The sequence below is a fragment of the Dermacentor silvarum genome, chromosome 3 (assembly GCF_013339745.2).
Source record: "Dermacentor silvarum isolate Dsil-2018 chromosome 3, BIME_Dsil_1.4, whole genome shotgun sequence".
NCBI lineage: Eukaryota > Metazoa > Arthropoda > Arachnida > Ixodida > Ixodidae > Dermacentor > Dermacentor silvarum.
This window is the reverse complement of record NC_051156.1, coordinates 225,338,853-225,364,240: the sequence shown is the minus strand read 5'-3', so window position 1 is coordinate 225,364,240 and position 25,388 is coordinate 225,338,853. Positions and strand designations below refer to the sequence as shown.

Genomic DNA, 25,388 nt, shown 5'->3' with positions numbered 1-25,388 from the left:
TGTACAAGAACATCAATAAGAAGCGTCTGCACGATGGCTCAACTACCACTATGGATCCAGGTTTACCTTGTCCATAAACATTTGCGTTTGCGCAATACCGGATTACCGGACAGGTGTACAGCAGCACCAACGCCGGTAGTGACATTTTTTGTGACGCATCATGTATACAGAGCACATAAAGCTGCAATGATGTGTGAAAGCCACTAAATGCAAGGCAACCCCATTTTTGCATTCTTCAGACTTCGTAACAAATCACCACGCAAGAGAAACTTCAATAACGACACTATAGCGTCATCAGAATTTGCACGAGAGACGCCGCACGCATTGGTGTACGCAGCACAATACGGTGGCTGCGAGCAAGTGTCATGGCACTGACGCAACTAAAAACAAAAATTCAAGAAAACAAAACAAAAGCTCTGCTGCGTGCAGACGTACGCGCATTTGTTTTTGTTGAGTCAGCGCTAGCGCCACCCTGGGACTCTGGTACACCAATAGGGACACACAAAGCTCATCGCCTACCCTGCTGGAGGGCTCTGGCGGAAAGATAAAAGAATGTCGCTTCCTTTAGTTTTATTCAGGTGGCTTAGTGGCAGTAGCCACCTGAACTCTGTTTGAGAAGCAGAGTTCAGCCAACGTTTATAGTTTCGCACGGTGATGTTGCGAAAGCAGTATCGGAAATATAAATACTGATACACGTCTTGCCAGATGTATCATGATACAAATACAAGATACCCAAAGAGTATCTAAGATAGTATCTAAGATACATGTATCTTTGATGCTGCTTAGCACTGCCTGCTGTTACACTGTGCTGTGTGCTGTCATCACAGTGTTGTTATCATGCTGCTGCCACCATAAGTGTCATGTTGTAAGCATTTTATATCATTCCTGCGCATATAATCTTTTTTTTCTGTAGCCTGCAGCGATATCCTAATTTCTGCTGCTTGCAAAATGAGTATTGTGTTTGTTATTGCAATGGAATAATGGTCTGATGAGACATTGGTCATGCTTCTAAGTTTGTTTGGTCAGGCACTGTCTTTGTGTTTCAGTAGGAAGTGAAATAATTGCAGCTTGTTAAGGTAATGGGGATATTAATTATATTTTTTTGTGTTTAAATACTCTTTGGGTGTAGTGCACCACTACCAATTATGGTTTGATAACTGTGTGGTGGTGCAGTGAATGATGTACTTATAAACTAGATTAACTAGAACTTTTGTCACCAATGGGGTTTCTGCATATTTGCACTATCACTGGCAAAATTAGGAACTTGAGACTTGCCATGGTGGTGTAGTGGCTTTGGTGTTGCCTTGCTAAGCCTGGGGCACGGGATCTAATCTCAGCCATGACGGCTGCATTTCGATGGGAGCGAAATGCAAAAATGCTCATGTACTGTGCACTAAGCGCACATGAAAGAGCCCTAGGTGGTCAAAAATAATCCCCACTATGGCATGCCTCATAATCATATCTTGGTTTTGGCATGTCGAACCCCAGAATTTAATTTTTATAACTAAGAATTTGAAAAATTCGAAATTTTTTTTAATTTTTTATTTACAGTATACTGCAGGCTCAAGCTAGGGCCCATGCAGGAGGGGTATCAAAAGGTTTACACAAGCACTGGTAAAAACATCAAACAGAATTCATCACGGATCATGAAGAAAGAAAAAATAACATACATAAATGTGACACATCAATGAGCACCTTATGGCCGTGAAAACAATTATAAACATTGCAACTTTAGGGAAAACAGTCTTAGGGTTCACGGCAAGAAAGAAAGAAAGAAAAAAAAAATCTCTGCACTGGTCGCAGTGGAAGTAAGGGCCTTAGGGGCTCTCATCGAACCATTTAATTGGCAAATTGTGTCAGTGACAGGATTCTAGTCCTTACTGTCGACATGAGGCACTAAAATTATCATTGACATGATTTATGACATTCATGATGGAACAGATGTGATATGCTTCTGTGGAAGTTACCTGCCACAGTGGCTGGCTAAATCATGCTGCTGTTGAGAGGGACGTCACAGAATCACTCCTGGCCACTGCAGCCACATTTCAATGGAAATTAAATGCAAGTATCCTTGTACTGAGATTTAGCTACACATTAAAAGAACCCATTTGGTCATAATTAAATCGGGTTTTCCACACTGAAAATGTGTTTGTTTCTCTTGTTTACATGAAAATAAAATTAATTGATTGATAACTCTTGAAGCCCACTGTGCAGCTTCAGGTTTCAGTGCTTTCGCAGTAGCTGGCATGCAGTGTGAACAGTGCAATCTTATTTTTATTTTTTTGCTAATCTCGAAATTGTTAGTCACTAACATTGCTCTCTCCAAAAAGATTGTTTCATAAAACACATCACGTTATAAGGTGCAATGCACCTTTTTTTTCTTTTTCATTTTTACATAATCGAGTGCATCCCACATTTTCTTGTTATGCAAATGATGAGGAAATGTGTAAGTTGAGCACCTGGCTGGGCTTTTGTGGCTGCAGACGGAGGACGTGGCCTTTGACGTGGAGATAGCTGTGCGGGTCTGCCGCCAGGCTGGCTATTTTGCGCAAGCACGGCACCTGGCAAAGAAGCACGGTTGCCATGACCTGTACCTGCACATTCAGCTGGATGACTGCAAGGACTATGCAGATGCCTTGCAGTACATTAGCCAGCTGGACCATGCACAAGCAGAAGGCTACATGCAGAAATATGGCAAGGCGTTGCTGGATGCCATCCCGGCTGAGACGACCCAGCTGCTTATGCAACTCTGCACTGGCCGCAGTGGAAGTAAGGGCCTTAGTTCTCTCGTTGAACCATTTAATTGGCAAAATCAATGGAACCAAGCCTTAGTGGAACAAGCTGTACACTTATTCGTGAAGCATTCCGTATCAAGTAGAGCACTAACAGAAACTTACCGTAAAAACCGGACTATAGGTCGAACCGGAATATAGGTCGACCCCCCAACTAAGCAATTCTAAAAATTGAAAAAAAAATTTTTTTCAATGGCAAAAGTACCGAAAGACACCCTTATCTTTAAACAAATGCAATGCAGCCGGTTGCACAATGGGGACAGTATTTATTTAAATGCTGCTCCGTGCCGTGATAAGGTGCTGACAAACACGCGGGTCGATGGTCGCATGATACGAAGCCCAAGGAAACCTGGCGGGTTGTCGTGGGCTTCCGCGTACTTAATCGCCTTTTTCTTTTCAAACAAAATGTGAAAAAGCAGCCTGAATGCGATGGCGAAGGCGGCTGTTTACTTCATCTGCCCATTGTTGCAAGACTTCCGTAGTTTTTCTGCCAATGTCCGGTATATAAGACGAGGGTCGACTTTTCGAAATGGTTTTTTGAAAAAAAGTTCGACCTGTATTCCAGTTTTTACAGTATACTGGATAACCCAGCTTAGTGGCAAGTACAGCGCTGTGGTGTTCATGTCTGTCTCTGTGTCTGTTGTTTTCACGCTCTTGGTTTTAGCAATGCAATACCAACAAGCTCAAGCATCCACTCTTGTTCCAGCTTAGTAGCTCAGTGGATTACCATGAGATTGCAGGTTCACTAAGCTGCTTTTCTAATTCATAAGCTTTTCTACATTGCACGTCTTCCCGTCTAATGGTGGCTTTCGTTATTCTCCAAATTGAAGTGAAAGCTGCGCATGCTAGCTACTGGCTGTTGCACATGAATTTGTCACAGGAGCTACACTAACATCTTTCATCTCATAATACACCCCGTCTACACACATGCTCACCACTGGTGAATCCTTATGAGGGCCCTTTCTGAGAATGGAGGCACTTTAGAGCTGACAGTACTTAAGTGCGCCACAACGTATGGATGATCTCATGTCCATATCTAGGCAACGCTGTGCCCAACTTGCTTGATTCTTGTGCTGTGCTCAACTGATGCCAGCGTGTTAAGGTGGATGGCCCTTATACACCTGAGCTACCGCCAAGTGGCAATAAAAGAACTGGGGCGCGATCTTGTGCGCGTTCCAAAATGGAACGGAGGCGTTCCGTTCCATCGAGCCGCACACGATTGGTCAATTTCAACCGCGACATTCAAATTGACCAATCGTGTGCGGCTCGATGGAACGGAACGCCTCCGTTCCATTTTGGAACGCGTACAAGATTGCGCCCCTGGTTGAATACAAACATAATATTTGGGAACAAGTGACATTTTTGCTTAAAGTTATGCTCTTATGTGATGTAATCAGTGAATCTGTACAGAATGAAACCACCTCCTTGCTCTTTATTGCTGCTATCACTGACAGTACCAACCATGTATAAGAAAGTGTTCCACAACTATATCTTGTCATTCCACTCCTCTCTGTAATGTCCATGGGCCTTGAGAGTATTGGCCATCAATCAGTGAAATGGTATGAGCCTTGGCATCCGCAGTGCAGGGAGAAAACGTGAGAGCCATGGTTGTGGCAGCATCATTTCGTTGGTCTCATTGCCAGAAGGAGTAATCGGAGCAATGTCCTTGTGTCTTTGCAGCCTGGCCGTGCCGGTCACAGCCAGAAGATTTCATACACATCTTTGTGAACAATTCAGAAGAGCTACTGCGGTTCCTGCAGCATATGGTAGAGGTGCAGCCAGATTCATCCAGCCTGGTCTACAATACTCTGCTGGAATTGCATCTGCAAGCCTACAAACGTGAGGCAAACCCAGAGGTGAGGAACAAAGTGAACAGTAAGGGAAGACTTGTTTAATCTAGGGTAGGAATTTTCAAAGCAGGTGGTAGGGGTTCCGGGAACACTTGCAGTGGCATGAATCAGTTGGAAATGCCCCAGCAAAATTGCTCCCAATTCTTATTGGAGGAGTTCCATTAGAGCTTAATAATATAGTACTATTGGAGATCAATTACGTCTGCTGTTGCAGTAGCTGAAGAATGACAAAGTGCGTTGATTTTACTCGACTTGGCCATGGGCGCGGCAGAAAACAGATTTGTTGCTGCTTTATTATTTTGGCAATAAAATTATCATTCACCTTGTTGTAAACGGTCGTCAAAGCCATACGCTTTGATATGCCCACTGAAGAATATAGCCCACATGCGTATAGTTTGGAGGTGTCTTTTTTCAGTGTAACTGTCAGCTTGGTGTGGTAATTGTCGAGCTGGTTAGTGCAGGGGGTATATAAAATGAAACAGCACACAAAATAAACCATGTGAGCTCCAAGTAATGCAATGCCAGTGATGCTACTGCTGCACCAATTGTGCTGAACTGCGCTGAGAGGCGAACCCTGCTACATTTCAGTAACATATGAGAAACCTGTGCCCACCCTGCACTGAAAGGGTGTCTCGTGCTTTTGAAAACAGAATTAAGCCCTCAAGCGATATTTCTCTGCACCATCGAAAGCAGCATGGTGTGGACCAGTGGCTGCATTAGCTCCGCGGTGGATCGAGTCAAGCCTCTCTAATTAAGCCTGGATTGCACTGCTGTTTCTTTTGTGGACTGTTCTCGATTTTCAATACCTTCCACCCCACCATGTGCAAGTTGCTTAGGCAACAGGACAGCATAGCTTTTCAAGCGGCAACGAGCAATCGTGCTGGTGCTGAGTTGGACCCTGCGCTCCTCTCCTGTATGACCAATGTAAAATGATTTTGGTAGATTCTGCACCTAACAACAACTTTTGCTGGTAGATACTGATGAAGCGCCGCTGGTTAGTCCTAGCTGCATCGTACGGCCGTGACTAAAATTCGCTGCCACATGACGTGGTGGTGTGCAGCAGGCTGTTGCGGCAAGGTGGCTTCCAATATTTTCGCACCAGCAAACCTCCTCGGTGATTGGGTGTGAGATCACAAGCTAGACTGGTGGTTGGAAGCTGAGGTTGCAACTACTGTGAACACTTTCGCAAAGTTTGTTTTTGAGCTTACTTGGACAGAATGGCAAAAGCTCTCGTGTAGAGAAAGCTCCAAACTGAATTTGCACATCACAGCCTGATCTGACTGTGTTGTGCAGTTACAAGTTGAGCGCATATGTCTGCACTTAGCAACGGCATGTGACACACATTGAGCCCTGTGACGAGTGAAAGCGAACTGTCTCCTGCGGTGTCTACCATCACAGTATTTCAGGTACATGGTATATCAGTGAAACACATCACAGGGCAAAATTAAGTGAAGTTTTCACACCGCTGGCTTTGTAAAAAGCAGTGATCTTAATTTTACTGCACAAGTTCACATATTTTGACTGTCCGATTATTTGGGCGTTCTTGTGGAAAAATTGGTCAGCGACTATTTTCATCATCAAGTTTAGCCCTGAGTATGCCAATTTTACATTCAAAGGTGAAAGTCTCGACACAGAGATTAACCAACCATGTGACTTAAGTGTTTATGTAGTATGGCCGCCTAGAAACCTGGTGGAGCTTATGGCAGCTGTGCTACTGTCCTCTCTCGGTTGACATTCGCCCTCAATAAGCCACGTCAATTGGGGAGGGGGGTCGACCCTGTTTCTGGACCTGCGCCTATGGATTCGAAGTTATCCTTCTGAATTCCATGATGAAAATCACAGAACGGAAGCGTTCTTGGTGAATCAAACAAAATGAAGTTGTCTTCGAATTAATCACACAGGTTTTCAGTATAAACATACATACAATAATTTATCGTGTGAAAAACATTTTTATTTGCTGGCTCTACTTGTTCGCAAAAACTGTGTCTGCCAAAGCACAGAAACCACCTATGCAAGCAACTATTTGTGTAGATAGCATTAGTTATATAAAAATTACCAGTAGTTTAACTTTAGAGGACTTGTGTAATCTAGAGATAATGCTGTGAGAAAGCAAACATAAAAAAAATAAAAAATCACCAGTTCCATTTAGAGAGTTTAAGAAGGAAAGTGCGGTGATTACATTAGGCTCTACTGTATTATCAAGTTAGCTTTTTTCTTCTCAAAGTTCTCTGTTTTAAGGATATAATTATAGCAGCGAGATCATGCTGAAGGTTCTCAAAATGCCTCTGAAGTCTGCATGTAGCCTGTCCAAGTTCTTCTGTGCTTTTCTAAGCCACTGAAGTGCTTTTTAAGCACATCTTAGGACACCACTGCTTCGTCGTAGTCCATAGTAAGGACTATGATGACAGGTGGAGGGGGGGGGGGGGGGTCATTTTCACTGTTCGGATTTTGAATTGTGTTTAAGAACCAGCGACCACTTACTGCTATCACCTGGCTTCCCCCACTATAAAAGGACCATATAAAAAGAACTCCATATAATATAGTTTGTAATCACTTTCATAAACCTGCTCTGAAATTCCATTTTACTGCTCCAAAATGCATTTTTGGCAGCTGCAAAAGCTGCTCCGTAATGGCATGAGCCAGTAGCATCACTGCTCAGAATACTACAGGGAGAGAACTGGAACTGTGTGCTCAAAGTTTTTGGCAGGCCAATGACTGCTATCACAGTGTTTAAACGAAACGCTGACTTGGCTTCTCTACCTGTGCAGGCACGGCAGGCTCGGGAACAGCACATCATGGAGATGCTGCGAAACATGCAGGTGAGCGCACACAACATGTGGTGGGTGTGGTGTCACAAGAAAGTGTTGTGCACTGCAGTCGCGATATGACCTGGACCAGGCCCTGGTGCTGTGCCAGATGAATGGTTTCAAGCCAGGTATCCTGCATCTCTACGAGAAGGCCAAGTTGTGAGTTGCTGTTTATTGGAGCTTTAGCTGTTTTAGCCCTTGGTACCATGGCTGATTAACCATGTGTGTTACAAAGGAAAGCATCTGTGACTAATATTGTATGGAAAGCTCGAATTCAGAATAATTGCTGTTGGATCATTTCGGTGTTGGTTAGCTTAATTGTAGGGGTGTGTGAATACATAATAGTAGACTTTGAATCGAATATCGAATCGAATCAAGAAAACAAATGCCGAATATTGAATCTAGTATTGAATATTACAAAAATTTTCACAAAATTTAATGCTTACAAGTTTTGGGCAAGAAAACATGGTGCTGCACATGCTCGGGAGTCTCCTAGCATTGCATAACAAGAAGGGAGCAAGCTATTAGTAACTTTGGTACCTAGAAATCAAGATATACAGTACGGTCTAGTACTATTATTAAAGGGGCCCTGAACCACTTTTTATCAGAGTGGAGGAATGTATTTAAAGTTAAAATCAGCAATTTCAGAAATACTTTGCCATAGAAAGTACGTACTTCAATGCATTCAGCAGAAGCAGAGTTACTGACAATCAAACACGCCCTTCGCGGTGCTTCCACTCCTTCTTCACTGCCTTGCACTACGAAGGCTATGGTGGAGCGGGGCGTGCCCACAACGCTCTGCCTGCTGAACGTCACCGTGGCCTGCAGCTCAAATTTGATTTTGTAAGTTAACGTAGATGCCACTACTACCGATTTTGGCGCCTACGACGTGCCGTATGTAAGCCAAACGCGGTTGTCCACAGCGAGCTGCAGTGCGCTTAGCCAGTGGACTCGTCGCGGCACCCCGAGGCGGGCACGGTATCAACACTGCATAGCAGACAACAGCTACACGCAATTGTAGTGCGTTTGCGCTGCGTTTGCTTAGTGCAAGACAGGGCTTGAGTGCGTGCTCGCGCTCATATGCTCCAGTCTGACGGTGCTATGTGGTGCGGACTGGTTTTGTCCTTCACCAGAGCTTGACCGATGAACAGTAGCCACATCCTGCTTGCACATCAGTGAGAATAACTTCGCTGGCAAGTACGCGTGTGGTCTGACCTTATATTTCGCGTGGTTTGAGGCTAGTTGAGGTTCAAAACTACCATGTTTATTCGAATATAGGTCGGCCTTTTTTTCTTTCTGATATGTTTCTTTCTGATATCGATCTGTCGTATACCATTCGTGAACAAAGCAAAGTACTGAGCTAAGAAGTTCCTCCGTCACGCTCCCCTGTAATTTTCAGACTGGGGATTATCTACATAGGCTTTAAGAAATGCTGCATATATTCAACACACTCGACAGCACCGAGGACAATGTCGTTTAAGGTGTCCCTGCGAAGCATCCAATGAGGACGACTTCTCTGGCAGTTCCGATGAGAATGGAGCTTGTGGCAGCGACTAGCAAGACTCAGTAACAAGCTTTACGATAAATAAAGACATGTCACGGTGAAACATATCTGTTTTTATAAAAATACTGTGGACCTATATTGGAATTACAATATTTTACTTATCGGCAAGTTCAATATATAGGGTCGACGGATATTTGTCTTTGGCCTATATTCGAGCAAATACGGTAGTCGCAATTATTGAGACCCGACTGCTACGACACCGAAAAGCAGGGTGGCCAAAGTTATAATTCTTACGTGGGCAGCCATGGCCGAGCGTGAGCATACGGCAGTCGGCTTCTTCCAGAAGTACTTATAATTATTATTGAAGTTGACATCAGATTTTCACCTACTTCAGCCTGTTTATTAAACTTCGTCAATAAGTATACACAGTAAGAGTAGGAAGAAGTGCAGTCTGCGCCGTTTCATTGTCAGGTTCGGTGTTATTCACTAATTACTAGATTCTGAAATCTAGAGGCTCACGGCAAGATCGTGTGACGCGTGATCTTGTGATGAACTTAAGATGCAAGTCTGGTTCCGTTTGAAAACATGCGATCATGTATTGACACAACTGCATGTGGAGCTCCTTTCGATAACAATTCAGCAGCCATTGCACCATTTCTGCAGAGTTCGTGCATGCAAAAATCTTTGGTGATAATTTTCCAAATGCTGTCATTTTGCATATCCAGCTGGCTGGCAATCATTCAAACAGTTAGCTGACGATCAGCACCCAATACCTGGTCTTACCCATTTGACGTTACTGTCAGTCCTCCTTATTGAAGGCTTCCCACTCCTGGAGTCATCTTCCACTTCCTTGCGCCCCTCTTTAAACCTCCTGGGTCACTCAGACACATGTGCGTGACAAAGTGTTATCTTCATACCCTTGCTGAAGCATTTGAAGTGTTTCTAGCTGATTCTTCCCCAAACAGACAACAAATATCAGGTTGATTCATTGTTCCATGTCCACGGTTCATTCCCGAGTTCCACAGCTGAATGATGCGACAAGACAAGGATGTAAATGAATGTATGTTATAAAATGTCAAATTGTTGCAGAAAGTTCAAATTGTAGTTATACACTACCAAGACATCATGTTACTTGATTTCATAAAATCATACCCCTATTTTACTCGTAGCCCACAGAACAGGCCTAGTCCTGTTGCTTTTCAGACAGACTTCGTAACTGTGTGTGGCACTGTACATCCAAACTTGGAACCTTGCAGGTACCACCAGATCCTCGCCTACCATATTGACCAGCACGACTATGATGGTGTGATCAAGCTGTGCGAGAAGTTTGGGTGCGTGCAGTGCCCCCTTGAGGCAGTGATCTGGCGGTGACTGAGGTCATTACCTTTGCAGTATCTATGATCCCAACCTGTGGATTCAAGCACTTGGCTTCTTTGCACGAGCTGAGGGTGCCAGCCAGCACCTGGCCACTGTGCTACAACATATCCTTTTGGTGGAGGTCTACTGTGCAGGGCCCTCTTTATTAATGGGACCACATGCTTTAGGGCCCTATGTGCATGTATGCTTGTTTGTGACAAAAATGCTTGCTGAAGCATAGCCTGAAACTTTTGGGATTTTATCATAAAATGCCTGTTTTAAAACTTGCTTACTATTGTTGTTTTGGACACCAATAACTTTGATTTTCATTGGTGTCCAGTTTAGGGCGAGAAACTTACTTCAAGAGATTACAAGTGCATTTGCCCACCAATTTTTTAGAGACTTGTACTTGGACCCACTTGAAAGTTTGGCTGCCATTACATGATCGTTCTATTAAAAACCTCATAAACATTTGTTTTCTTTAGCACAGAATATTCTCGCTACAACTATAGAACAGAAGGCCTGTTCACAGGCTCTCGAGAGAACAAACTCCGCAAAAGCTTTTTTTCAGTAAATAGTCAACATCTTGGAGTAATAAAATAGTAATTATTTTTTACCCAATTTTTACATTTCTTGGCTTCAACTGTGGCATTTCTCAAATTTTAAGGTTGACAGGTTTGCTGAAGTCTTATATTGAGCTTTTGGGCAAGAAGGATGCGAGCGAATCCCCATGCTTATTTGTGGGATTTTTTTCTTGCCCTCAAGAACCATTGCTGAGCACCGAGTGCGAAGGCAGATGGGTGTCCAGGCACTTGCTGTTTGCTCCTTGACTGCCATGGCTGCACAGGTGGAAAAGGGGCGCCTGCTGCCGCCCGTATTGGTAGTGGAGATGACTCGGCCAGCGCCCCTATCAACACTGCGGGACTACTTGGTACGGCACCTACAGGCTGAGAGCCGGCAGCTAGATGAGCACCAGCGACTTATTGCCCAGTACCGCCAGGAAACTGAACGTGTTCGGCAGGAGATGCATGACTTGCGTAATGGCCCACGGATCTTCCAGGTGAGGTCCTGCCCTCCAGGACAAGAAGTTGAAGTTGCGAACACTCTGGAATCTGCCGTATTCTCTGGCGCTTAAAGATGAGAACAAGTAACAAGCACAAGAAATGTGCACCATGCAGTTGATTATATTCTTCTTATTTCACAGACAATGACCAGGGGTGGTATTCTCAAGCGATCACTTTCGGGACTACTATAGCTAGCGATATTTCGTGGGACTTGCCACCGGACACACTGAAGTGTACGGACACACCGAAGTATATGGTCAGCAGCATTCAATCGCGGGCTCAAATCCCGGCCGCGGACCCGCCGTGGTTGCTCAGTGGCTACGGTGTTGGGCTGCTGAGCACGAGGTCGCGGGATCGAATCCCGGCCACGGTGGCCGCATTTTGATGGGGGAGAAATGCGAAAACACCCGTGTACTTAGATTTAGGTGCACGTTAAAGAACCCCAGGTGGTCCAAATTTCCGGAGTCCCCCACTACGGCGTGCCTCATAATCAGATCGTGGTTTTGGCACGTAAAACCCTATAATTTAATTTTTTAATCCCGGCCGTGGCAGCTGCATTTTTATGAAAGCGAAGTGCAAAAACGCCTATGTGCTTGCGTTGCAGTGCACGTAAAGAACCCCAAGTGGTCAAAATTAATTGGGAGCCCTCCACTACGGCATGCCTTATAATCAGAACTGGTTTTGGCACGTAAAACTCCAGAAAGAAAGAAGGTCAACAGCATTCCATGCACTGTGCACAGATACCGAACTTGGCACAGCGCCAGAAACAGTGTTGTAAGCAATGACACATCCAATGCCGAGTCACATGAAATCTTGCAAAAGTGATCATACTCCCAAAAGTGATTGCCTGGAAATACTTCCCCAGAAATGTGTACCCCTTCCAAGGTGTTCTGGCATCAGTGATGTGGCTGAATGTTACTTTTGCAACTAACTAATCATGGCAACTGAGAACCTTGTTCTTTATAGATGATAGCCTTTATGAATTTCTGCTGTGAGCGCTGAATAGCAGTACGGTGTTTGAGAGTGACTGTTGCTTATCTGTTATTGCAAAAGCTGCACAGGGAGTCACTTGTGGTGTTACAGATGATGTTCACTTACCCATGCGAAAGTTGTCTTTGCTCGCATTAAAAAAAATTTTTTTTAGTATGTTTCCCTTAGACCACCTATGTAAACGTATACCGTATTTTCTGGTCTATAAGTCGCACCTTTGTATAAGACGCAACCCCCCCCCCCCCCCCCCCAAAATGGCAGTTATTCTGAAAAAAAAAAAAGATATACAAGTCACACCGGTGTATAAGACGCACCTGTTCGTTCGGTAAGCGATTTTAGAAAATTACAGTGACGCTTCACTCCGGGAACGTTGTTCACATGCAAGCGTATGGGTGCCCATATATTTCCATTCCAGGCGCATTTCTGCCGTCGTGGTTGCTGCGAAGTTCTGTATAAAGTCCAAGGGCGATAACATCGTCCCCGCGCGCCGTATGCTGTATGTGCGAGTGAAAGCGTCGGACGGTGAGCCAAATTGCACACCAGGAAGGAAAGCGCGAAGGCAGTGTGGAGGGAGGAGGGGGGGGGGGGGGGGCTTTTACCATGGTGGCAACTGCGTAGTTTGCGCAGCGGTGCAGCCCGTATCTTGACAGCGATCTGCAGATGCAACGAATTCGTGGTCGGCCGATGCGCGGTCGGCCTGCCGCCGCTTGCATTGCTGCTCCGTCCTTCTCGCACGGCGCCCGGGAACTCGATCACGAGGAGAACGTAACCGCCACCTCGATAGTGCGCACAGAACCCGCAACGATTAAATCAACCAGCGCGCTTCACGTGGCCATAACATCGAATCCAATTTTCGTCGCAGTTTTTCTGGAAAAAAAATGTACCTAAGTCGCACCGTTCTATAAGATGCACTGACGAAAAATTCAGAAAAAGAATCGTGTCTTATACACCAGAAAGTATGGTACCATCCACAAGCAGTGGTCTGTAAGCTCTTATGGCAGACGCCAAATGCTACATCATTATGTAATAACTATGCCATATGTCACCTTTTTCAGTTTGATTTCAATGAACAAAGTGAATTATAAGGTATAAAACCTTGTGATATTATGGTGCTTAGAATATCCGAGTTGTTTTCAAGTCAAACATGACACTCAATGCCCTCAATTGTTTGCTATGACTGAATGCATTTTTAATAGTGCTGCACCCTTTTCTTTGATACTGTTGCACCTTTTACTTGGCATTTCCATTTCACTGTTGCGTGCAGGATGCAAAATGTTCAGGCTGCAACCACCAGTTGGAATTACCCTCCGTGCACTTCCTCTGTGGCCACTCCTACCACCAACAGTGAGTGGCCCACTGTTCACGTTTCTTTGAGCAAGTGCACTTGGACTGCAGTCAGAGAAGCTGCAGGCTTGTCGACAGTTGCAACCTTTTCTTTCAGTCTATAAAGGCGGTGCTACATGGAGCAAAAAGCCGGCTTCAAAGCAGTAAACATTGTCTGGCGACTAACGCCTAAAGTCTGACATCAAAAACATTTTATGCCTGCCGGTAACCTGGCTCGACTAGAGAGAATTATCCCAGCGCACTTCGCTGCTGGAAGTGGCACAGCTAAGCCTCTCTTTTTTTTTTCTTTTTATTTCCATTTCAACCATTCTGCCATGTTGAATTGTAAGTTCACCAACTTCACATTCTGGTCGCATTAATGAAATTAACGAGAACCAGCGAAGCACCCTACCTTGATCGTCAAACGTATCCAGGACAAAGAAATGCATAGTTCGCCGCTGTCAAAAGGTGCTATTGATACTTGCTGGCGATTCAAACCTGCATCAGCTAATAGGAGTGCTTCCTGTGTCAGCGTGGCAGTAGTAACAAATCACGACACTAGTCTTTTCATTTTACAGCGGCTCAATTTTAATAGTCGTTTCGATTGGCGATTGTGTCAGCCACCACCACCGCAGCCAGTGTCCGTTGCACCTATCGCCGAGATGGATGGATGGATTGATGGTATAAGCAAACTTTATTGAAGTCCTGCAGATCGTGACACATCACAGTGCGGGCCGCTCTCACGTAGGGACCGACAGGCCAAGCTTCTCGGCCGCATCGCAGGCCTGCTGTACAGCCTAGAGTTGGTCAGCCAGAAGCGGGCTGCGGAGGGCCACATCCCACCTGGCTCCGTCGTTCCTGTTGATAGAGCGTGATCGGGCACACTGCCAGAGCATGTGTTCTAACGTGGCTATTGCGCCATACTCGCGGCAAGAAGCATCAGTATAAGTATTGGGGTAGATCTTATGTAAAAGGAAGGGATTAGGATAAGTGCACATCTGCACGAGGTGTAGTGTTCCCGGTTAAGTTTAGGGTGTGGGGTGGCATACGTCCTACGTCCAAGATAAAAGTGCTTAGTAAGCTCATTGCAGGTGCAAGGGGCGTCCCGATTTTCAACGGAGTCGTCTATGGAGCGTGTCGGAGCCGTGTGGTAGGCAAGTTATTGCGCAGCCCTGTGAGCTGACTCGTTGAGATTGGGGGGAGCAGCCTCAATCTGACCCAGATATGCAGGAAACCAGTCGACAAAATAATGCCTAACCGTTTTGCCCTCAAGCAGTTTGAGGAGCTGCTTCGAGATGGTGCCCTTTTCAAATGCCCTGACCGCAGAACAGGAGTGGCTATAAATAGCGTCTCTCGAGTCATCTAATAAAGCTAAGGCAATTGCCATTTGCTCAGCTAGTTCAGAATTTTCCGCCCGTACCGGCGCAACATTAGACACCTTTTGTATACCGTCATCCACAACAATTGTAAATGCACGTCGACCCCTGTAAGCAGCGGCATCCACAAAGCTGACCTGTCGCTGATCACTATGTATCTGCTTGAGGAGGTTGTTTCCTCTCGTCCTACGCCGACCCCGATTATGTTCGGGATGCATATTCCTAGGAATAAGCGCCACTGTAATGTTCTCCCATACAGAGTGTGGAAGACTTGAGTATAGCTTGCATAAGCGCATCGGGCTGGTAATCGAGTTACTGCAAGATACACCTGCCTGTTTTGGACGTGGAGAGACGAGTCAATTGTGCATGCTCCTGAGATACTGCAATCTCCTCTAGGGTATTATGTATACCAAGCTGCAATAAGCAATCCGTATGGGTTTGCACCGGTATACCCAGAACTTGCTTGGCAATCTTCCTGAGTTGTGTGTTCAATTTGTCCCTTGCAGCCCTCTTCCACTGGTGCATAGCCGCCACATACGTGAAGTGGCGCAAGACGAAACCGTGCATCCACCGAATTAGGTTATCCTTTTTGAGTCCGATTCGACACTCTCTGAACCAGTCGAACGGCATTGTCCATCCTAGCAATTAGCTTATTCACGGCCCTGAATGAGAAAAAATACCCAGTTCTTGCTGGGATCGAACCCTGGCCCGCTGTGCGGGGGAGTCAGTTACTCTTCCACAGAGCCATGCCAGCGCTTGTTAGCTTGTAGTGGAAAAATGCCCTATACACGCGTCCTAGTGCGAGAGGAGACACACAATGTGAGATGCGCACCTTGTAGAGGTCGTTACGTGCACATTTTGCATTGCAGTTGCGTAATATTACACCAGGTGGCACGCCATGTAGCAGTTACACAGGTAGCGGAACAGGAAGAAAAAGAACATTAAGGAGATGTATAAAAAATCCTTGAATGAAAAACATGTATGGCATACCTGATTAAATCAAGCAGGCTAGGTAACTGTTTGTCACCATCCCACTTCAAAGGGGATGCCAAGAAATCGTCATCATCATCATCATTTGCATCGTGTCGTGCCACTTGTCACGCGATGTAAGATGTGCGCCGTGTAGTGTTGATATGGGCACATGGCATTGCAGTTGCATATTATTATACCAGATGGCACACCACGTAGCAGTTCCATACTGTTTGTGTTGAATGGGAAGGGATGAGGAGCAAGGATAAAGTTGGACAACAAGGGAATGAAACAGGGCTGCCCTTTAGCCCTGCTGCTGTTTATGATGTTCATGATGTTCATGGTACGGATGGAAAGGGCGCTAGAAGGAATCAATATCAGGCTTAATCTCTCATACAAACAAGCCGGCACAATAGTTGAGCAGCAGCTTCCAGGTTTATTTTATGCGGATGGCATTGTGTTGCTTGCTAACAAGCAAAGTGCACTGCAGCAAGAGAGATGTACTTCCTTTTCGTCTGCTTGTTCCCATGTCGTGCAGTCGTGCGTGGAGACAACGAAACTGTCATTTTCTACCATGTTCCAGCGTGCGTTCGTGCTCTGTTATCCGCTTGTGTCTGCCTCAGTGTTCGTGTAGGACTTATTTAACCGCTAGTAACGTGTTCTCGTGCACCGCGTGCATAATTGCGCGCGGCATGAAACGAGACAAATGCGACAACTTGTGTGCGACACCGTCAGTGGAAATGTGCCGCGCAACAACAACGCGACGAAAAAAAAAAAAAAGGTAGGGCCCATGTTTTATGCGTCATACAATCCTTGAACTCCGGTATTGGAGAATGCAGGGAAGGAATTTTGCTAGCAGAGGCTAAGGCGGGGCAAGTAGAGAGAGTGTCTATTTTGGCGGTGAAGCTTGTCTTCTGGGTTCACGGCACTGAAATATTTATATCGCGGCTATTAATGAACCAATTTTTAAAATTCTTGCAGTAGAATGCTCTCTACAGGGCATGTAACAACTTACAGTGTATAACTGAAATTTTCTATGTAGCTTGATGAGGGGCCGTTTAACATCATCTGTGCATACGCCATATCTGCACTTTGCAGAAAGCCCATTGTGGCAGTGGTGCGCAAGACTCATCGCCGCGCAATTCGCAGACCCACAGTTCACGCTGAACCAGCTGGATCTATTAAATTCGTGCTCGCTGTGTTATATACGTGAGTGGCAATAGACTTGGGATGTTCCATGAGCTGAAAGCCACTTTGGAATCTAACACCACCTTGCAGGCCTGTAGCCAGGAATTTTTTTCGAGTGGGCCCACTTGCTAAAGGCCTTGACTATTTGAGGAAAGAACCTATTTTTCAGTAATTATTTTCGGTAAAAATCGCAGTATGTAAATAATGAATACTGTTTTATTAATAGTTTTATATTTTTAGTGTTGAGATGAATCTTTCTAATAGTATATTTTAATACAGACGATTCGTCTCAATAGATTTTATTAACAAAAATAAAACAGCGTTACTCGGAGCCAAAAATAAAAAGACGTTCGGCCGATGTACTCAGCGTCGTAGGACATGGGCACGGAAAGATTTGCTCAGTCTTGCGTATTGATGTGACAGTATAGTGAGCAGCTGTTGACAAGTTTCTTTGCGCAGTGGGGTGGCGGAAGCTCTGCTAGAGAACACCCCCCCCCCCTCCCCCTCCCCAGGCTACGGGCCTGCCATCTTGTGCAGTGTTGGCAGTTACCGACACAGCGGCCACAGGGGAAGGGCCGAGAACAAAAGTACCACGAGGTGCCTGAGGCACACAAGAAGAGATTGGTGGATGAGAAGCGAGTACAACTGTTTATAACTGGAAGTCGGTTCCGAAAGCGAAACCCAATACAGTCTGCTGAGTGGACTTATTGTCGATGTATGACAATTGGCTGTTGAAACGGCATACGGTAACGGACATGCAGTTGGGCACATTCACACAGGATTCGCAGTATAAGTGCGCTGATGGTGGCACGGCGCATATCCATACAGGCAGGTTTGCTTCCGCACTGTGTTCAATTCTACCTTACCCAAATAAAAACTTTAATCAAGCACTTTGAAGCATGTGAGGTGTGCTGCTGCTTTGTGTTTGGGTGACACAGGGTTTAGTATTACCATTCTGATGAGCATAATAAAGACAACGCTGCAGCATGAGCTTGAGAAATTTGTGTGCAAAAAGTAAGTAAGCTCATGTGCATTCGACATGGCCTTGAAGAAGCAAATCGATAAATTCCCTCTTTTGAAGATCAAAGGAATCTGTCGGAGACATGCGGAGGTTTTTGATAAGCATATTTTCTATTTGGCATTATCTGAACTGTTTCACGATATCCTTAGAGTTTGATAAGTGAAGAATCGACTGTTTAAGTATATAAAGGGTGTTCATTTTAAAGCTTTACGGAATTTTTAGAAATCGCCTGTGGCAGGTAGCATAATTCTTATCATTGAGCTGGGCTATTCGATGACGAGGACATTAGTAGCGCAAGAAATCGAAACACATATTCAACTAATTACCAAAATTCACTGATTAATTTCTTAGTTAATTATTTTACGACACATATTGCAATTTACGAATTGTAGCCGGTGAGCTTGTCGGGCATATCCACTTAGAATGAACTTCCAGAATGACGCCAGTTTAAAGATATGTGAAATCAAACTCACCGTAAATATGCACTGTTGTTCCATTTACTTTTTTGAAACGCCCATGTATTTCATCCCACACTTTATGAAATATCTCGAACCTAGTGTCATCCTGGAAATTCATTTCAAGTGGATGCATGCATCGTCTTGCAAACTCACCGGCTACAATTCGTAAATTGCAATATGTGTCGTCAAGCAATTAACCAAGAAATTAATCGGTGAATTTTGGTAATTAGTTGAATATGTGTTTCGATTTCTCGTGCTACTAATGTCCGCCTCACAAATAACCCAGCTCAAAGATAAGAATTATGCTACCTGCGACAGGTGATTTCTAAAAATTCCATAAAGCTTAATTTTGAACACCCAGAATATAGATATTTATGGTGCAGGAAAGCAATAGATTTAGAATGTGTTGGCATTGCACTAGGCAAATAATTGGTGTACGCAACTGTTTCACCATACCCCAACAGTAGTTTATATGATAGTGTGTCTGTAACACTGGTTGTTTCATTCATGTGTTGGCAAAGTATTCCATATTCAATGTTTTGGTGTTACCATCAATTTTTAAAAATGTTTTTGAGTTGCTGATAGGCATGGCCACAGAAAAATTCTGTATGACTCTTAACATTTCTTGGAACAGAAGTCAAGCATGCTTTCATTGGGGTGATGCATTGTTCCTGGTGCTGCGAGGAAAGGAAATCGCAGAGGCACAAGCACCCAAGCATTTACGTTGAGCTGTGTCCATGCGAGAGAGGCTGCCATAGGCTCAAAATCTTCTTTCTAATTTTTAGAACTGAGTTGGAGCTCTAAACACGACTTGCTACAGCTTTCCCACATCTGTGTCTTCGTTTGAGGTAAAGAAACGTCCAGAAACAACAGGTTTTGTAACATTGAAAAGAGTGGCCATCGTTGCTGCAGTTAACTCCTTGCTGCCATTTTTAAAACACATGAGAGCCAGACTTCTGTTGATTCCACCAACCGCAGCAACAATAACAATACAAGTTTTCTGGGAAGCTGGCACTATTTAGTAGTGCAGCATTCCCACCAATATGATAAAACGGCTGCCACTCGTCTGTGGCATCAAGTGGATGAAAGGAAATCCTTAGACGAGTGTGACCTGTTACTGGCAAATTTTGGTGAAAACGCTTGGACGGGAGAGCCTCGTTCGTGGCACGAAAGGGCTTGATGATGGTATTTCAACAATGTGTGGGTTGTTGATTATTAAGTGCAAAGTGTTGTCAGACAAACGAAGCAACAGAAGCGATTTCTCCTGTTGTTCTCCTGTTCATTTTTTGGTAGTGCTGCACTGCACGATTTGGCAGTTGAGTATTTGGCTTTGTGTCGGGTTTCTGGTTGCGCTTTCAGAGTGTCAGTGATTGAAATGCACCCTTTCCAATTGTCTTGCTGCAGGTGCTTTGAGAACTATGCTGAAAACGACACCGACTGTCCTGAATGCCTGCCACAGCACAGGTAACTGGAAGAGCACTCTGTCCTTGAGCAGTGCAGTTGACAGCTTTATTTTGACATACTGGAATTTGGATGGGCTGGTTCTCCTCCATATTTCCATATTAGTATGCTAGAACATCTAAGGTGTGCTTTACAACTTTTCCTCATTAGCATATTCGGAAATGTTGGCTACTTTTGTTTTATTGACCATTCCAAAATTACCCAGTTTCATTGTGTGATAATGTACATACATTGTCCTGTATGAGCTGTGGTAATTGTTAATTGGCAGCTTATTGCTGCTGCTGTTTTACCGCACAGTGTAATAATGTCGTAGTGTTGTCCTGTGCCTCTGTTCTGATCATTTGCTTCACTCTAAACTTCATGTTGAAAAAGAGAGAGCCATTGACATTTAACCTTTTAATGATGGCATGTATAAATACCTGAAATTAAAAAAAAAATTCTATCTAAATTTGCGAGACATGTCAAGAATATGCATAATCAATGAAAAGAATCAATATTTTGTCTAACCTTTTTAAGCAATGGGGGGGGGGCAACCCTAGACAGAAAACTGGAAGTGGGCTTCACCTCAAGCCGTGTAAGGCTTGGTTGAGAATTTGTACAGACTGCTCTTCACATATGTGAACCATTGGTGTACATTTCCTTTGCTTTACATCACGTGCTTGAAACCACTGCAGCTGGATATCTTACATTGGTCTGTCTCCCCTGACAGTGCTTTCAAAAGAAAGCATGTCAAGCTTCTTCTTTCTCATCCTATGTTGCTGCTCTAAACCAACAAACGACACTTGCTGCTTGTCATTCAGTGTTTGTCGAAGATATATAGCCAGTAACTTTGTTCTCAATATCGAATATCTGCACTAAAAATTTTTATTCTTGTGTGTTGTCTAAAGGATAGACGACACTCGTCAATGAAGGCAAGTCACACTGTAGTGTAATGCTCAAAGCGCACACTTTAAACCATTCTCATATATAGGTTGAGAGAGACATGGGTGACATGATAGTGTTGAACAACTGAAGAAGAGATTGCAAAATATCAAAATTGTGGATAATTAGTTTATTCATAATTGCTAAAAACCTGCTAATTCAAAGCCAAATGAAGTGGTATGTTTTCCTTGACTGAAGCAGTAAACATATCGTCAGTTAAGTTATGCTTTTCTTGCATTTGAATGAAGTGTGTGAAAATAATTCTACCTAATTAACTTCTTTGCACAGTAAATTATTTAAGGATGTCAAAGATGTCTCCGTCTCCTTTTTTTCTGTCAGTAACTTAATTTTTGCATAACCATGTTTAATAATATTAGCAACGTGGCTTCATCTAGATATCATTAGCAGCTTTTCACCATTCACACTCCAATGTCATAACAAAGCTTTGCAGACAGCTCTTGCCTCCTTAAGATACTTTGTCTGGCCACGGATCAAGCTAGTTGAAATGGCACTTCAGCAATTATACCTTGCCTCTACAGCAAAGTGTTGGACATCCTGCGGTCTCAAGAGCAGGCACGAAACCTCCATGAGGACTTCCATCATCAGGTAGGCACTTTTGAGAAATGCACGTTTGTACAGTGACTTTTATCTTCCTTCAAATGGGCACTAAAGGGAAATAAATATTGAATCAAGACAAAACTAAGCACAGCATGGAAGAGGGGTACACAGAAAATTTTGCTTGTTGCCCAGAAGTGCAGCGGCTTCCGGTGATGAGTAGCAGCATGGCAGTACTCAGGCTGCCCACTTCAGTCGTTCCTTTTGCTACTTGCTCTTCGACATGACGGCGAGAAATCAACGGTAAAATCAGTATTTGCTTAGTAAATTAGCTCACGCTTAGTACAAAGAATTAGCTATGTTTTATTTATTTTTTATTTTTTTACATCAGATGTTTATTTTGACGCTGTAGGGCCTAAGGATGCCAGCGAGAGCTGTCCGAGTGTTTCGATTTGTATCTACTAGATGGCGCCACAGCATTTAACGTTGGAGACTTGGAACATTTTTTTTCACTGACAATGACGGCATATTCAAACTATAACTATAAACTTATAAATATGGGCATGATAGGCTGCGCGGGCAGCGCTGCCGAAACGCCGATCGACAGCGCCCTCCATGCCATTTTGCAAGTTTCGGGTAATATAAAATGTGAAGCCCTGCTGGTGAATACAAGGCGCTGTGTTATATTGGCTCGTCTGAGCTGTGCTGCACTGGGAATATTGAAGAATGTTGTGCATGGGAGGCTTTAATAGCATGCCTTCCGTCGGGAAGGAAGCAAAGTACTGTGCCCAGTGCATACACTGCACATAAAAAGTTGTAGACACAGTTTTACTGCGCTACTGCTTTTGAGTAGGTACCGTTCAAGTCGCGCAATGTCAAGCTACAGTGGCAGACTTTTGCAATGTGTGTCTATTCGCTTAACGTGCATCTACTCAAAACTGTGGCTCCTGAACAATGACACAATCAACTAATAAAACTAATAAAAGAATAAATAAGCTACTACAGTCGCTGGCTGATTTTTCAAACGGCCACGAGAACATTGGAGAAACTGGACTGTCCAAAAAAAGAAAAATGCCATGCTCTTCATAAGAGCTGTAATCGCCACAGGCACGTTCAAAATAGCTCCGAGGGCCTGCCAGTACACTTATTAGGCGTTTTTGTGCTTGTACTGTGACAGGAGATGGCAGGTGCACGCATGTGTAATTAAAAGAATACATACTGTGTCTTGTGACAGTGGCCCGTTTCCATTCTTGCTATGCTTCAACGCAATGCATTGCATATGCTTGGCCATATAACACCGCTGTATTGGGGCAAAGCTGACTTTTGGAAACTAGCATTATGCAACGCATGACCCATGCCGTGCTTTCTGTGCTTCCCTTTGACGTTCGCTACCAAGCAGGAAGCTTGGTAGCGAACGTCAAAGAGGCTAGGCATAATGTTGCTGTGGTGGCTACGGCTGCCAGTGGATCGGCATGCGAGAGCGCTGTTTAGACGCTGCAAGATAATAAAAATGGCGGCGGCGGTGGCCTCGATTAATACTGTTTGAAACTGCTGTCGTGGCAAGAAGTCAGAAAAATCGAACGGCGGAGGGTTTTAGCGTACGAAATTTCAGATGTCCTTATATTTTGGCTCTGTGGAGTTTGTGGCTGTGCTGCGAAGGCGTCAGAATTATCGGGCATGTCTGAAAAATCGGTCGTTGACTGTATAATGTTACCTCTGTGTCCGAGTCTGTCTGGTTCTGGTGCGTGTCGGTGTGTGTGACTGCCGAACACAAACATGCTTATGTGGCAAATGCACGCAGTGGTAAATCAGTGTCCCCCTAGTCTTTGTGTTCATGCGCAGGAATTTTTCTTGTAGAAAAAGAATGATCCTGCTGCAAGTGTTTCATTTTTGTCAGTAATTTATTAAACAGTAGCGTATAATGTGACCACGAAACTTTAAACATCCCTATTTATCTACATTCCCCTAACTTCATGATGTAACCGTCTTTCTGTACTACGTCAATCGATTTTTTCGCTTGTCCTCTCGGCAACATGTCCTGCAGCAGTTTCTACTGCTCTATCAGCTTTCATTTAATTACCTTGCTGCTTCACCATAAAAAAATTTTCTTAAGTCCAGTAAATTCATGTGCGTGGCAGTTCTTAAACAATAAGGAAAAAAAAAAATGCTACCACCCGTGCTTTTGGATACTCTACTGTATTTTTTCTCCAGCTTTTGCATGAAGCAAAGCATAGTACACACTCTTAATGAGGTGACACACAGCGTACTGTCAGCGAACATGCCTTTTCCGGTAATAAAAACCAAAATTAAGTAAGAAGTGTAGCCTGAACACACAAACAAAGCAAGCGAGACCAGCACAGTGCGTAAGTCAATGTGGATAGCCTGCGACTTGTACTACCCAGCCAATTTTGTTGCCTGGGGTCACACGCTGTTCGCTGTAGTTGCCAGGTCTGTCCACCCTTGGCACAGTATGTCGGAGTAAAGAGCGCCTGCTTTCCATGACTTCTGTTACAGGCGGTAGCGCACAAGGTCCTGTTTACGTTTGAAGCACTTTTTGATTCTGAAAAATTGCGCAGAGAGCTTAAAACAACGCACAATATGAGTGAGACCTGTGGTACTCTATGGGGTGGCATGTCATCTACTACCCAGCCAATTCTTTGTTCACCACGAGGTTGCATCACAGTGCATTCAAAACTCCAGCTTGTCAGCCCCGTAATACACTCTGGTTAAAATGTTTGCTTTGTGGTACGTTTGCATTTTTTTTTTTTTTACAGGCGTACAATTGTACTTCATCGGGTAACAACCAAAATTTGTCACTACTTGCCATCGTGATATCGCGTCCATGTGGCTGCCTCATTAAGATTGATCTTAATAGCAACTTTCTTATGAGACATATAGTTAGTGGCTTACCCGTCGGGGTAAAATCTGTATTGTACAATTGCACTTTTACAAAGCTAGGTGATGCATAAGTTACTTTCACAGCCTTTTCATATACAAATATAACATCAAAATAAAGAATGGAGGTTTTGCATACTATATCTGCTGTTCCTCACCAGCGAGCATCAGTGTGTTGAGCTTAGATGTCCACTCGATCACATCACCGTGGATGTAGCACTGCTAAGTCTTGTAATGGGGGAACACTAGTGAACAGAGGACTATCAGAGGAACAACAGTGTCTCCGACAGTCCTTTAGGAATGGAATCAAGAGCACTGCAATATAACTTTATTGTTGACACAAAATCGCTTGATACAGCACACTATTTACATCATGAGTAGACACAAGTGCCTTAAGGATATGGTGTTTGGTCACTGATGGATTGCCCGCATGGCTGTTACTCTAGCCACGCTTCTTAGAGGCTAGCATAAATGCGATGCAGTACTAAAGAGTAATAGACCAATATCATGAGCAGTTTCACTACACTGTGGCAGCCCCGCTCAGTACATTGTGGTCCCACTTGTCCCCATCGCCACTGGTCTCTGCTATTGCAGCCTTCGTATCGGCATTGCAGCTGGACATTGGGCATTTTCTTTTTTTTGAGTGAATCGACCAATTCATGCTTGAGGATGGCTCGATTCACATGCTGCATGCCAGAATGCTTTAAAAATAGCAAGATGCATAAAGGCATCAGATTTTGAAAACAAACACAACAAAGGGAAGAATGGATCTGGAATATCAGCACGGCCGGGAAGGTGCGTTGTTCTGTGATTTTTTTTTTTTTGCTTGATTCCAAGTACATACAGTTATCATTTAGT

The 25,388-nt window shown here is 44.1% G+C and overlaps 1 protein-coding gene across 2 annotated transcripts in view; it reads left to right on the top strand.

The window, feature by feature from the left end:
* The window catches only part of LOC119446804 (vacuolar protein sorting-associated protein 11 homolog), a 73,182-nt gene that overhangs the window by 44,941 nt on the left and 2,853 nt on the right, over window positions 1-25,388 (top strand). Inside the window, exons 13-22 of one of the 2 annotated variants that reach the window (XM_049664391.1) lie at window positions 2,484-2,769; window positions 4,473-4,648; window positions 7,411-7,461; window positions 7,520-7,608; window positions 10,210-10,284; window positions 10,346-10,445; window positions 11,166-11,369; window positions 13,628-13,707; window positions 20,103-20,162; window positions 21,620-21,686. In XM_049664391.1, coding sequence (XP_049520348.1) covers window positions 2,484-2,769; window positions 4,473-4,648; window positions 7,411-7,461; window positions 7,520-7,608; window positions 10,210-10,284; window positions 10,346-10,445; window positions 11,166-11,369; window positions 13,628-13,707; window positions 20,103-20,162; window positions 21,620-21,686 — 1,188 coding nt within the window. Of the gene's footprint in view, window positions 1-2,483; window positions 2,770-4,472; window positions 4,649-7,410; window positions 7,462-7,519; window positions 7,609-10,209; window positions 10,285-10,345; window positions 10,446-11,155; window positions 11,370-13,627; window positions 13,708-20,102; window positions 20,163-21,619; window positions 21,687-25,388 lie in introns of both variants that reach the window. The other variant, XM_049664390.1, reaches the window with a different exon arrangement.